Here is a 14,369-nt window from a genome sequence, read left to right on the forward strand (position 1 = left end):
TGAACATCAAATTGTCTTTGTTTTTCAAGAAAAGCCGTGATCAAAATTAACAAATTAAGATTTGGTTTTTTTGCCATTTCAGTCCCACGTGTAATGCAGCTGACTGTCACCGTGTATATGTGTATAGGATGATCCCTTTAAATCACTTAAAAGTGTTTGTTCTCTTGAGAAATTTCAGATTTACAATTTTGCAAAGTGTACTACTAAATTTTAGATTTTTACCGAGGTGCTTGGATTATCTGCAGCTGTCTGAAGAGGCCGCTTCCTCCTTGTCCATTTATTTTTCATTCGCTGGATTTCATTGTTGGCCACAAGCGGTTGCCTTTCCTTCTTAAACTTGTTTCTCAGCGATTCAAGCAGGGAATCCTGTGAAAAAAAGTGGGGAAAGACATTAATGAAACATTTACCTTCATGCTAACAAAGTCAGTCACATTGCATAACCTTTGCAGCAAGTTTATGTTGTTAAGGTAAATACCAAATGGACCCTGCTTGGTTAGAAAGTATATCCTTGACTAAACAAAAACTGATAACCCCCATAATTCATTTGTAATTATTATTCATTTGTAAACTGTTATATGACTTGCAAATATGAATTCATTTTTAATAATTTAACATGGAAACAATGCATCAGTGCCTTATAACAAAGCATCTAAACGGTAACAGTTACAAAGAAATAACGGAGGCACTGCACCTTAATGTTAAGAGATAATTGTTAAGTGTTTATTGTGATTTTAGACTTGTGTTTACATTTTAATTATATGAGTGTTTTTCATGGTTGTGTTGACATTTCTGCCTTTATAACTGAGGGGATTATAATCAGAGGAAGGTTACGTTTAAAATAAAAATGTTTAAATGTAAAATATTTTTCTCCTGGTCCTTATTTTAAATAGGTCATAAAAAATATCAGTAATTATCAATATCGACCAATATGAAACGCTTATATCGTGATACAGTTTTCAGCCATATCGCCCAGCCCTATTACAGTGCCATGAGCATTAATCAAGCTAGAAAGGTACAAATAGTAGCAACTTACATTGTTTCCTTACTGAGGTGGTCAAAAAGAGTTTGAATCAATAGAGCCCGTAGTTTTGTTTTATTTGCACTCTTCAGATCAGAATCTTTTCTGTCTATGGCCATTCTTAGCATTGTTGGAATCACTAAAGAGGTATCTGGACTGGACTGTGATTGACTAGAAGGATCACTGCTTATTGCAGGGTGCTCTCTGCAGAGATAAAATAGAAGGAAGAAAAGGGAAACTCAACAGAGACTTGACCATCAAAAAGTAGAATAAAAATAAAATGAGCAGTTAGCAAAACACTGGTGAACAACAATGTAACAGAGTGGGCACAGTGCTGTGTTTTGATGTAATGGAATACCGTTCTGATTACCTGCTCGTTGGTGTGCTTTTAAGTTTCTCTAACTGGGCCAGAAACAGACCCTGCTTGCGAATGACCGGTATGAGCCTCTCAGACATCCTCTCTGACATAATAGCAAGAGTGGCTCCATCTATCTCATGTTCTGGGAATGAGAACGCAGGAAAGAGAGCAGAAGGTTAAATAAAATAAATAAAGTTTATTTAAAGTTATAAGTTAAATAAATTATAAATAGCAAGCTAAATTAAATTTTAAGTTGCAAATAACTTATATATCTAAGTATATCTCACAGGCCGGTGAAGCAGTGTGATATACAAGTTGTCCTCCTGTGTATGCATCAAGGGCATGGAAGTCAGTTTCCTCCCCAGGTGTAATGGCCACCCACTGAGTTGTTGATTGGACACCGTAGGCATGCAGATGCTCAGAGAAGCACCAGGTTTTGTAGATTCTTCCACACAGTTTCCACTGCCTATGGTTTTTAACAATATGTATAACTTTCAAAAAAACTGGGATTTCCTCAGCATGCACAAGGTCAAGGATCAAGAAGTCTCCAGTGGTGTATTTGACACTGTCATATACCACTTGTTTGGTTTTCTAGAGTGTCTCACTCAATTCAGCTGTGTCCTCTGCAAGAATCTCCCTAAGCTGAGAGGGTAGTGCATGCAAAGGTATCTCTATTAAAGAGTAAGGGACATCTTCAGAGCCATGGTTTCCAGGTGATTGTGTTTCCCAACACTGGCGCATTTGATAGCGCTTTGCAAGAGTCTTTGCGATATTCTGGTAATTGTTTAAAATTGACGAAAGGCGTTTAAAGTACAGGTGTTTGGCCTCATACCTGAGACACCAATGTGCTCTTAGTGGACCGTGCTGTTTGATTAATCGAGGATAGTGAACCAGAAAGTGAATCTTTGGAGTGAAGTTGTCAGGGAAAAGCTTCTGAAAACTCTTCAGAAATTCTGTGATGAGAGAAGACAGTGGACTCAGCCAACTTGTTTTGATCACAGGTGCCAGTACTATTTCACATATAGATCTTAATAGCAAATAGAGAGCCCAGTAAGTGTTTTCCTGAGGGATGAAGCTTCCAATCAAAAATGGTAAGAGTCGGAAAAGGGTCAGTTTTTCAACGGCTTTTCCTGGGATGACGCCTTGCTGCAGTGCAGATGATTTCAGCAAAACAGGCCTGTGAGTAATGTCGTTTTGTCCGAAGGGGAATTGTTCTAGCTGGTCATTAAACTGGGTCAGTGTAAGTAGTCTTTCAAGGGTCAGCTTTAACAAGACCAATTTAAGAACCTGTGGGATGACCCCTTCAAGAACATCATGCATTAAGTCCGGTGGAAAGGATTCGGTAACCTCAAAGTGAGGCAGTTCATCAAAAGGGCAGCGTCCAGTAACACCGTATAAGGCTTTACAATCGGACACTTTAAATGTCTACGGTGTGTGTCAGGAGTCCGGAGTATACACTCACTTTCCTCAGTTTTGTTACCAATGTCACGGTGGTGGCACAGACAAAAACGACAGATCCATCCTTGACTAAAGCAAGTACTGAAGCCGGCCAAGGAATGGGCTGATAAATTGTCAGCACAAATGGAAATCACAGAGCCTTTGAAAATGCAGGACTGGTCTTCAATATCAACTGATACACCGCAGCACTGAAGATCACAAAGGTCATGAAGAAGAGGATGCAAAATTTGCTCATAACCATACTTCTGAAGAAATCTGTTTCTGACAAGTACAGCCACATGTATATTTTGAAGACTGGAATGATACTTCAGTGGAATATTTCCAAGAACAAAGTAGATGCTTGAAATTTTGTGGATCTGCTTTTTGGATCCTAAACAATTAACAATTTCAAATTCATCAGTATAAAACTGGAGCCTCAGCTGTGTCTCAGAGCCATCAAAAAAAGCATGCTGCTGAAAAATTAATCCATCTGTGAAGTCTTTAAGTGTTTCTCCATCAAAAACTGTGTCTTCCACAACATGACGAAAAACATCCTCTCTTTTCAGAATATTTTTTAAAACTTCCAAAATGGGAATGTACTGGAAAGTCTCTTTTCTTCCTGTTGAGTCATATCCAAGTAAATACTCAACAGGTTCAATTAACCCAAACTCTCTAATACAGTACTTCTCAAACTGATAGTCTGACACAACAACATCAAAACACTTCCCAAAGAGGTTGTCTTCAATCAAGGACTTCAAGTTTGAATGATTGTCAATCTTGATATTTGCCTCTTCGAGACAAAACTGTAGAAGGTCCCTAGACTGCTCATTAAAAAGTTCAATCAGTACTTTAACTTCACTAGCAATAGTATGCCGAACAGTTGTGGGGAGGATGTGCTTTTCTTGAAGTTTTAAACAAAACAATGCAAAATGTCTCTAAATTAGTGATTTGAACCCACTTATTTTTTCAGAAAAAGGGATATTTGGTTCTTCAGAATCAAAAGTCTCAACCAAATCAGTAAAAGTAGTTAAGGTGCTTGGAGCCTCCTGATTGTTCTCAGAGTCCTCTGTGTTTCTTGAGACTTTATGTTTCCGAAAAACATGGACACGTAAAGAACTCACTCTTTTGTACCTTTTTTGGCAGCCATTATGTCCACATTCAACAAAAAATGTGGCTCATTCTAATGGAAATACTGCAGGTGTTTGAGGCATTTGTTGTAAGAGACTGTTCTTACATGGCAATTAGGACACTGGTGAATCAATCACAAAATACTTGAAGCTCACCCACAAAAGTTTCACAGAATTCCTCCAAGTCAATACCTCTCAACCACTGGCAAACATGTACAGAGGTCCAACATGTGAAGTCTGTCATTACCTGCAAAGAGAGAGATCAAAATAGGTAATAGAAAATGATCTTCAATCCAATTCATTAACATAAAAATATTCATGACAAGATATAGACAAACGTTAATAATTAAGCTAATGAAAAATAGCCTAAATAAATAGAGCTAACTTTTAACATTTAGCGTTAAAGCATTGTTGTTTGCTTCCATTCCAGTCACATTTGCATAGAAGTCTTTGAAATAACCTTATTCTAGGTAATGTAACACATGCCGTAACACTTTAGAATAATGGTCATTAGTTAACATTAGTTAACATTAGTTAACTACATTAGTTAACATGAACTAATAATGAACTGCACTTATAGAGAAATGTAGTCGCACGTTGATCTGCCATTCGTGGGTCTTTAATGCAGAGACTCTCCTCATGTGTTTGCAGTTTAAATATAATGATGCATTTAAAAGTTAATGGCCAAACACATCATTACAAAAGTTCACAATGCTGTTAATATTGATATAATATTGAATAAATATCTTTTTGTCAGGTTAAATACTGATAATTGCTCTCTCAAACCCCTTTATCTAACCCTTTCTACTTAACCGTCGGACTCGCATAACCATCATGTTTGTAGTTTTTTTTAAACACTTTTTATCCGCGTTTGTAGTTCTAATCGAATCCTCGTCCATCTCGCAATGGGTTGTGGGCAATATCAGCCGTTAGAGTGCGCATCGATCTGCACTTCGGATTCTGACCGGAAATAGTAGACCATCCGGGAATCTTTGGAATACTCTTTTCAACATACTACGATTTGGGACATACTAATTCTTTTTTCGAATACTTTTAGTACGGATAATATGCGAATTGGGACACAGAGACAGTCACAAAACAAACGACTCCCGTTATCCCTACTTACACTTCAGTGTTTGTTAAGGCGAGACACTACAGGTGAATAGGGAATTTTTTTAAATTACAAGATATCACTGTGAAACTTCTCCAGTTTATTACTGGCATAAACAAAAGACAATTAAACATAAGTATAAGACTGCAAAAGGTGGTGCTTGTAGGTGCTACTGAAGTGGATATAACGTTATCTGACTCTGGTTGTCTTTAAAGTTTTATATTGTATAATTGCATACACTTCTATGAAACCCCCAACCTAAAAACAAAATATGTTTTCAGTTCATTAATATCAGTAGGCCTAGTGTATAATATTTAAAACAGAATAGAGCAATAGCCTAAGCTGAAGAGAACTCACAAACACACACAACACCAGTCACAAAAACTGCAAACGAAACTGTCCCTGTTTGTTGTATGTCCAACTATTTTAATCTAATTCTGACGTCTAATCTGTTGTTGTTTAATTTCTTTTCACTACCTCTTGCTACTTGGTCTTTTCTGTGAACGTTTATGAGCTGATTTCAGCGTTGTCTGCATTTTCTCTCAGGCGGAGAAAACACAAGGAAGAGGCAGCTCGTATCACGTAGTGAGAAATTCACATTGACCAATCAGATGTGGTTTTCGGCTGCAAACTTTCGCGGATGGTTAGTTCTACAAAGGAAATGCCCTTATTTGGATTCGACAGCGCTGTGAGAGAGCTTTATAAAGAGACCAAGCAGGACATGTTTCTGTGAATGGAGACGGCAGGGGAGCTCGCGTTAGAATAACGTTTGATGATTTCGGGTAGAAATCTAAGGGCGCACGTTGACAAAATATAATGAAATAACCACCTTAATGTGTATTGTTGACTTTTTTTATTATGACACGTAAGCTTACATGTTAAAGGTCCCGTTCTTCGTGTTTTTTTGAAGCTTTGATTGTGTTTACAGTGTGCAATATAACATGTGTTCATGTTTCGAGTGTAAAAAAAAAACAGTATTTTTAACACAATTTACTTATCTGTGTACCGCTGTTTTCACTGTCCTGAAAACGGCTGATGAGTTCCTTTATTCTATGAAGTCCCTCCTTCAGAAATACGTAACGAGTTCTGATTGTGCCAGCGGTTCCTGTGTTGTGATTGGACAGCAGCTTAGCGCACGTGGAAAGGTCACACCTCTTAACGGGAGATGTATGCGCTCAATGATCTCTACAGCGTCCCTGGGAAAGCCAAACAAAGGTGATTTGACTCCAGGATGAAAATAACAGCGTCTCGACGACATGGCGACAAACACAGTCAAATGCAGCACTTCCTTTTCTCCACGCAACACTTCCTCTTCTCCACGTGGGACAGCAACAAGACCACGCCCCCTTTTTTTGCGTAGTCTTGTGGGCGGAGGTTAGTCTGTTCTACTGTTCTACTGACGTAATTAAAGAAGGAAGTACCAGGATGTAGTCCAAGCCGGCCGTTCACTGTAGGCTTTGAAAGGGAACTTCTGTTAAATAAAATATCTCGCTTGGCATTGAACTTTGAGCTTTATAATTTTACAGGTATTATTTATGCTCTAACAGCAACATTACACACTAACTAAAGTTTGAACAATGGGATCACGAAGAACGGGACCTTTAAAGGGAGCAAACTGGCCCAAAATCTCAAAATTGACCACTGCATGAAAAAACGCTGTTTTCACCTGCCGTGTCTCGCCTTAAGCAACAAATATCCCTAACCGTCTCTCCTTAACGTTAACTTAAACCCCCTTTCTGTCTCTCGAGCTTTGTCAGTTAACTTAACGGTTAGACCAAAGGCGTTTCAGTGTCTTTGGTTGAAAGAACTTACTAAAATGTCACTGCTGCAACTGGCTCGAGTTAAAGCATTAAGTATTCTTTTTTTTTAGCATCAATTGAGCGCTATTTCCTTTGTTTAAAAATCGACCTGCAAGTTAGCGTTAACTAAATTATTCAACACGTTTGGTTAGGCTCCACAGGCGGCTAACTTTACTCAAAACAGGGTACAACGTTTTAAAATACCAATTAAAATTCCCCCCTAACAAGTAACTAAACTTTAATAGCATATTTATGTGAAATTTGGAGCTATGACACTCACCTCGGTAAAATATATGCTTCTTTTCTCTCTCCTCAGTCTCTTCAAGACGACGGCTCCAACGGTCCAACAGTCCAACGACGCAATGACGTAGTTTTCTCTAGTAGGACCGCTCACGCACTGACAGCATGCATCTGACCTGGACACTGAATTGGCGCATATTTATTTTTTATTTTTTTCAAAGTGCAAAAAACTATTACGTTTATGCAAAAACAAAACAAAAAACAGGGGGCATACTGACATCATCATAATAGGTTATAAAGCTACACAAATGAACAAAACATAAGAATAAATAAATAAGTGCTTTGATCAAACCTAGTTCCGGGTCATAAAAAGTATATAAATGCGAAGTACTTTGGTGGGAATTGTTGGGTCTCTGTAAACATTACAAATAGTATGGCTAGATGTGCTCTATAGGAAAAGTGCAATGAGAAATGTATTGGCACTGTATAAATAAAATTGAACTGAATACAGTGGTGTGATAAAGTGGAATCAGCTTCCAGCTAAGAATTGTTTTCCAGAGGTTTTTATTATTAATTATTATTATTATTTACAATGTATATGTTATTAATAAGCTATGTATGGATGATGATTTGGAAATGGTTTAAGTGTGGATATGATTTGTAGGTCTATTCTGTTATAATTTGTGTAATGCCTGTTGTGCTTTAATTTGAAAGTTGGGCAGGCCCCATATTCATTAGCTTAAATTTTACTACCAATAGCAAAAACCTGTTTTGAATAATTTTTATGCTTTTCTGGGGTCAAAAAGACTTGTGTTTTGGGGCCCTGGAATATTTCCTTAGGGGGGCCTTGGAGTCACAAACGTTGAAAATCAAATCAAATCAAATCACTTTATTGTCACACAACCATGTACACAAGTGCAACAGTTGGTGAAATTCTTAGGTGCAGTTCCGAGCAATATAGTAGTCATGACATGACATGTACAACATTTAAAGCAGCATCAGATTACACATCTGATGCGCCCACAATTACTCACAGCACAGTAAACACTACAATAAACAATAAACAATTTACACAATGTGAGTGTAGTTCTCACAGCTTGAACAATATACACATACTTACAATATACATATACTTTAAACAATATACACTAAATATACATTAAACAATATACATTAAGCTATAATAATAATAATATACAATGTACAGTATACAATATTATTCACAGTAGAGATCCAATGTACAATTGTAACGAAGATCCACTGGAGGCAAGTTGAAGGACCCAAGTGCAGTTTATTTACAATAAAACATAAATCTCAACATAAAACAAAGACTTGACTTGGCTTGACTTGGCTTGACTTGACTTGGCAATAACAAAACTCACCAACAGCGGGTTACAACATTCAATACTTGACAAAGACACATGGCAAACATGAGGGCTTAAATACACACACACTAATAACAAGACAAGTGACACCTGTGAACAGTGATGAGACAATGAACCAATGACAGGACAAGACACAAGATCACATGAGGGCATGGGAGTCACATGACAAGACCAGGAAGTGCACGACAAGACTGTGAACATGACAAACTCAAACATAACCATGAACATAATAAACTGAAAACAGAACCAAGAACAATGAACATGAACCAACACCAAGACACCATGTGACAGACGTTACAGAATACTTGACCGTCAACAATGGACCCAGCAGTTGCCCTCCTACGCCTTCGTCAAGGCCATCAGGCCATTGAGATTTGTGTCCAAGACTTTATTGAACTCAGTCATGTGGTTGATTTTAATGACTTGGCCCTCAAGGACATTTTTAGGTTTGGGCTAAATGACTCTATCCGCTCACAGATGCCAGGGGGGAAGATTCATTTTTCCCTGGGCCAATATATTGACTTTGCTCTTCTGCTGGCTGGGTCTTCTTTTACGGTGGGGACTGTGGAGGAGGGGCCCCACAACCCCACAGTACCCACCACAACCCAGCCAGAGTCATCCGCTCCAGCCCACGTCCATGCTCCAGCCCACGTCCAGGCTCCAGCCCAAGTCCAGGCTCCAGCCCACGTCCAGGCTCCAGCCCACGGCCACGTCCAGGCTCCAGCCCACGGCCACGTCCAGGCTCCAGCCCACGGCCACGTCCAGGCTCCAGCCCACGGCCACGTCCAGGCTCCAGCCCACGGCCACGTCCAGGCTCCAGCCCACGGCCACGTCCAGGCTCCAGCCCACGGCCCCGTCCAGGCTCCAGCCCACGGCCCCGTCCAGGCTCCAGCCCACGAGCCCGCTGTCCCGCCCAAGAAAATTTTGGGGGGGGGCAAGGGGTACATGGAGGCCATGAAGGCCACGCCTCTTTGGCCCCCTGAACCTCCATTACCGCCATGGCCTGTAGAACTCCCGTTACCGCCATGGCCTGATGAACTGCCGTTACCGCCATGGCCTGATGAACTCCCGTTGCCGCCATGGCCCGGTGAACTGCCGTTGCCGCCATGGCCGCCCACGCCTGAGGGTCCAGGTCCGCCCACGCCACAGGGTCCAGGTCCGCCCACGCCTCAGGGTCCAGGTCCGCCCACGCCTCAGGGTCCAGGTCCGCCCACGCCTCAGGGTCCAGGTCCGCCCACACTCCCAGGCCCGTCCAGGTCATGTCTGGGTCCGGTGCCCCTGCACGGGCCTGGCCCACCATCCCTCCCCCAAGACCGCCCCCCAAGACTTTTTTTTTGTTTGGACTCTTTATTAGGCCATTGAAGTGTTGGTGTTGTTTGGGCGTCAGGGGCCGCCCATAGAGGGGGGGATCTGTCACATGGTGTCTTGGTGTTGGTTCATGTTCATTGTTCTTGGTTCTGTTTTCAGTTTATTATGTTCATGGTTATGTTTGAGTTTGTCATGTTCACAGTCTTGTCGTGCACTTCCTGGTCTTGTCATGTGACTCCCATGCCCTCATGTGATCTTGTGTCTTGTCCTGTCATTGGTTCATTGTCTCATCACTGTTCACAGGTGTCACTTGTCTTGTTATTAGTGTGTGTGTATTTAAGCCCTCATGTTTGCCATGTGTCTTTGTCAAGTATTGAATGTTGTAACCCGCTGTTGGTGAGTTTCGTTATTGTCAAGTCAAGTCAAGCCAAGTCAAGTCTTTGTTTTATGTTTGGATCAAGTCAAGTCAAGTCAAGTCAAGTCAAGTCTTTGTTTTATGTTTGGATTATGTAAGATGAAATAAAACTGCACATGGGTCCTTCAACTTGCCTCCAGTGGAGTAACTCGTTACAACAATAGATACGCTATATGATAAATAAATGTGTATATAATGTGTGTGTATCTACAGTGGGTTGTGCTGTGATATTCTGTCAGTGTGTGTTATGATCCTGATGGATCAAGAGTTAAGGAGTCTAATTGCTTGTGGGAAGAAGCTGTTCTGGAGTCGGCTGTTGCGTGATCTGATGCTACGGTACCGTCTGCCTGATGGCAGCAGTGAGAGCAGCCCATGGCTCGGGTGGCTAGAGTCTCTGATGATCCTCTGAGCTCTCTTCACACACCGCCTGGCGTAAATGTCCTGGAGGGAGGGAAGCTCACCTCCGATGATGCAGCTGGCCGTGCGCACTACCCTTTGCAGGGCTTTGCGGCTGCGGGCGGTACTGTTGCCGTACCAGGTGGTGATGCAGCCAGTAAGCAGGCTCTCTATGGTGCTGCTGTAGAAGCGTGTGAGGATGTGGCGGTTCATTCCAAACCTCCTCAGCCGTCGCAGGAAGAAAAGGCGCTGATGAGCCTTCTTCACAACGGCCTCGGTGTGGATGGACCATGAGAGTTCCTCTGTGATGTGGACACCGAGGAACTTGAAGCTGCTGACTCTCTCCACCGGTGCTCCATCGATGGTGATGGGGCGGTGTTCTCTCTCATTCCTCCTGAAGTCGACCACCAGCTCCTTGGTCTTGCTGACGTTGAGGGAGAGGTTGTGCTCCTGACACCATCGTGTCAGAGTGTGCACCTCCTCTCTGTAAGCCGTTTCATCATTGTCAGTGATGAGACCTACCACCGTCGTATGGTCAGCAAACTTGATGATGGTGTTGGAGCTGTGGGTTGCCACACAGTCATGTGTGTACAAGGAGTACAGGAGTGGGCTGAGAACACAGCCCTGAGGGGCTCCAGTGTTGAGAGTCAGTGATGAGGAGATGTTACTGCCCATTCTGACCACCTGGCGTCTGTTTGACAGGAAGTCCAGGATCCAGCTGCATAACAGGCTGTTTAAGCCGAGAGCCCGGAGTTTCATGTCAAGTATGGAGGGCACAATGGTGTTGAATGCTGAGCTGTAGTCTACAAACAGCATTCTCACATATGTGTTCCTCTTTTCCAGGTGGGAGAGAGCAGTGTGTATTGTAGATGAAATGGCATCATCAGTGGAGCGGTTTGTGCGGTATGCAAACTGCAGTGGGTCCAGTGAGGGAGGGAGAACAGAGCAGATGTGGTTTCTGATTAGTCTCTCAAAGCATTTGCTGATGATGGGGGTCAGAGCAACAGGACGCAGATGGTTTTTGACTGCTTCGGTACAGGCACAATGGTGGACGTTTTAAAGCATGTGGGGACCACAGACAGGGAGAGGGACAGGTTAAAGATGTCCGTGAAAACTCCAGCCAGTTGGTTTGCGCACGCTCTGATGACGTGGCCCGGAATGCCGTCTGGACCCGCGGCTTTACGGATGCTCACCCGCCGGAAGGATCGGGTTACATCCGCTACAGATACGGAGAATGAACTAACCTCTGCATCTTCAGCCACGAGCTCTCTCTCCGCGAGGGCGGTGTTAGTTCCCTCAAAGCGAGCATAGAAGGTGTTGAGCTCGTCCGGGAGAGAGGCAGCGGTGTTCACGGTGGAGTTTGTGTTCCCTTTATAGTTCGTGATGGTGTTAATTCCCCGCCACATGCTTCTAGAGTCAGTGGTGTTGAACTGTCCTTCAATCTTGTCCCTGTACTGCCGTTTTGCTGCTCTGATGGTTTTCCGGAGGGCATAACTTGCTTGTTTATGCTCCTCTGCATTACCGGAGTTAAAAGTGAAGGTCCGCGCATTGAGTGCCGCGCGAACATCCCCATTTAGCCACGGCTTCTGATCCCCAATCCGCTATACCTTCCACTATAAACGAGTCTCGGTGCGTCCTTTGAAGGCAGCGTCGGCCGCGCACTTCAAAGTACACGGCCTTCAAAGGATGCAGCCCCTGAATTGGGACACAGCTGATGTTTCTCCGTCGCTCTGCATATGTCATCTCCCTTATCGCTCTGATTGGTTTTAGGTCTATCCAATTGCGTCGAGTGGTATTTGAGCGACGCCCCTTTGGAAATGATTTGTCTATGAAGCTTTGCCAGACCATAGCTCAGTTACTACTGAGAATGGTCTGGTTTTAACCAGGCTAGTTAGTTAGGCTATATTTAGGCTACATTTAAATGAGATCTATTGACTGATAGGTATAGACAGTGACAGATAGGACAGATATAGTGACACATTGATATGTTAGATAGTGACAGATAGCACAGCATAAGTGAGATATGGAATTATATAGATTCATAGGTGATATATATATATAGATATATTCATAGAATAGATAAAAATGTAGGCTCCACATAAGAGATGCCGTACATTTTTTATAGCTGAACAAGTAGTAATTTACAAACAGCATGGCAATAACAGAACATTTTTGTATTACAAAATACAGATCAGGTGCTTGAAAGTACAGTAGAAAAATATATCAGATGCCGTACATCTGTGGCGTGGGAGCATTTCCATTGGAAACAACAAATAAAGTGAGATGTGTGTATTGTTATAGGCAGCTGGCCTTGATGCACCATTTGAGGAGCACTCATCCTGGCGTTTTGGAGGGTGTAGACTTAGAGGACAACAAGTGTCCCATGTGAGAGTGTCCCCCTTCAACAGCAGAGCAAATAATATTTTTATAAAATAATATAAAAATGTTATGTAACATATGTGACACATTGTGGCTTAATTTATTTTAATAATGTTCATTTTTTTTATGACCACAAAAAAAAACAATAGTTAATCACAATGAGGAGGCTACAGGTTAAAAAACCAAGACCATGTAGTTGTCAGACAGATGTTAAAAAAAAAATTTTTTCACATGGATCATTGTCAAGGTATTTAAGATCAACACCGCTAGATGGCGCCATAGAGACGGGTGTCAGATTGATTCGAAGCTTCGAAACAATATGGCACATTTGCTTCAACTGCTTCTGTGCTTCACGAAGCCTCGGCCTGCCCATCACTACGTACGGGAACTGAGCAAATCACAGAAGAAAAAACAAGATTAAATAAACAAACAGTGCATGTAAACTAGGCACAACTAGAAGAAGAAAGTCTTTTGGGCAGTAGTGAAACAGACTGTAACCAAGACACACTGACAGAGAAGCAAAGAAAGAGAGAAGCATTAGTAGGGTAGAAAATCAATGCAGGTGTGTGTGAGGAGAGCTTGGAGCACTAATTAGAATGAGGTGCAGCTGTGATGGCAGAGTGAAGGGACCTGACAACTTAAGACACACACACACACACACACACACACACACACACACACACACACACACACGACAGAAAAGCTGATGATCAAAGCAGAGTCCTGACAGTGTCGTTCCAAACCCATCAGACCTTCTTCACCTTCGTTTATCTTCAAAACACAAATTATGATATTTTTGATGAAATCCGAGAGCTCACTGACCTCTCCATAGGAAGCAAATCAATTAATTCATTTCCTAGAAAGGAAGTAAAGACTTAAGTAAAACGGTCCATGTGACTGCAGTGTTTCAACCTTCATGTTATGAAGTGACGAGAATACTTTTCGTGTGCAAACAAATAAACAAAAATAATGACTTTATTCGACAATGTCTTCTCTTCTCTGTCACTCAAAAATGATTTATATTTTATATTACATATTTATTATTTAATAATATATTTATCAGTGAGAATATCTAGATCTATATATCTAGATATTTAGATGTAGAATCTTATAGTCTACATCTAAAAATCATCAGTTGTCATTAGTACACTTATTTTCAGGTATTTTTAGACTCAAATGAACTTTATATGTATTAATATATTATATAAATAATGTATTTATTTTCCCCTAAACAATACAGTTTTAACTTTTAGACAAAGTCTCTCTTTATTAGTTTCCTAATATTTTCAACACATCATTGAACAATATGTATGTCACCAATGCATTCAACTCTGAATTTCTGTCATCTCTTGTATTATTTGTATGTGTGCACTTCTGTGAATGGAGACTCAGCAGT

General features: G+C 41.4%; 1 protein-coding gene across 1 annotated transcript in view; it reads right to left on the reverse strand.

Moving 5' to 3' along the window:
* Nucleotides 1-3,960, reverse strand: part of LOC307135542 (T-cell ecto-ADP-ribosyltransferase 1-like) — a gene marked incomplete at both ends in the record, with an annotated part of 12,815 nt that extends 8,855 nt beyond the window's left edge. The window contains 3 exons of the mRNA XM_079832087.1: nt 1,034-1,222; nt 1,389-1,518; nt 3,945-3,960. Coding sequence (XP_079688213.1) covers nt 1,034-1,222; nt 1,389-1,518; nt 3,945-3,960 — 335 coding nt within the window. The remainder of the gene's footprint in view (nt 1-1,033; nt 1,223-1,388; nt 1,519-3,944) is intronic.
* Nucleotides 3,961-14,369: the final 10,409 nt, after the last annotated feature.

Source organism: Gobio gobio, assembly GCF_949357685.1.
Source record: "Gobio gobio genome assembly, chromosome: 1".
NCBI lineage: Eukaryota > Metazoa > Chordata > Actinopteri > Cypriniformes > Gobionidae > Gobio > Gobio gobio.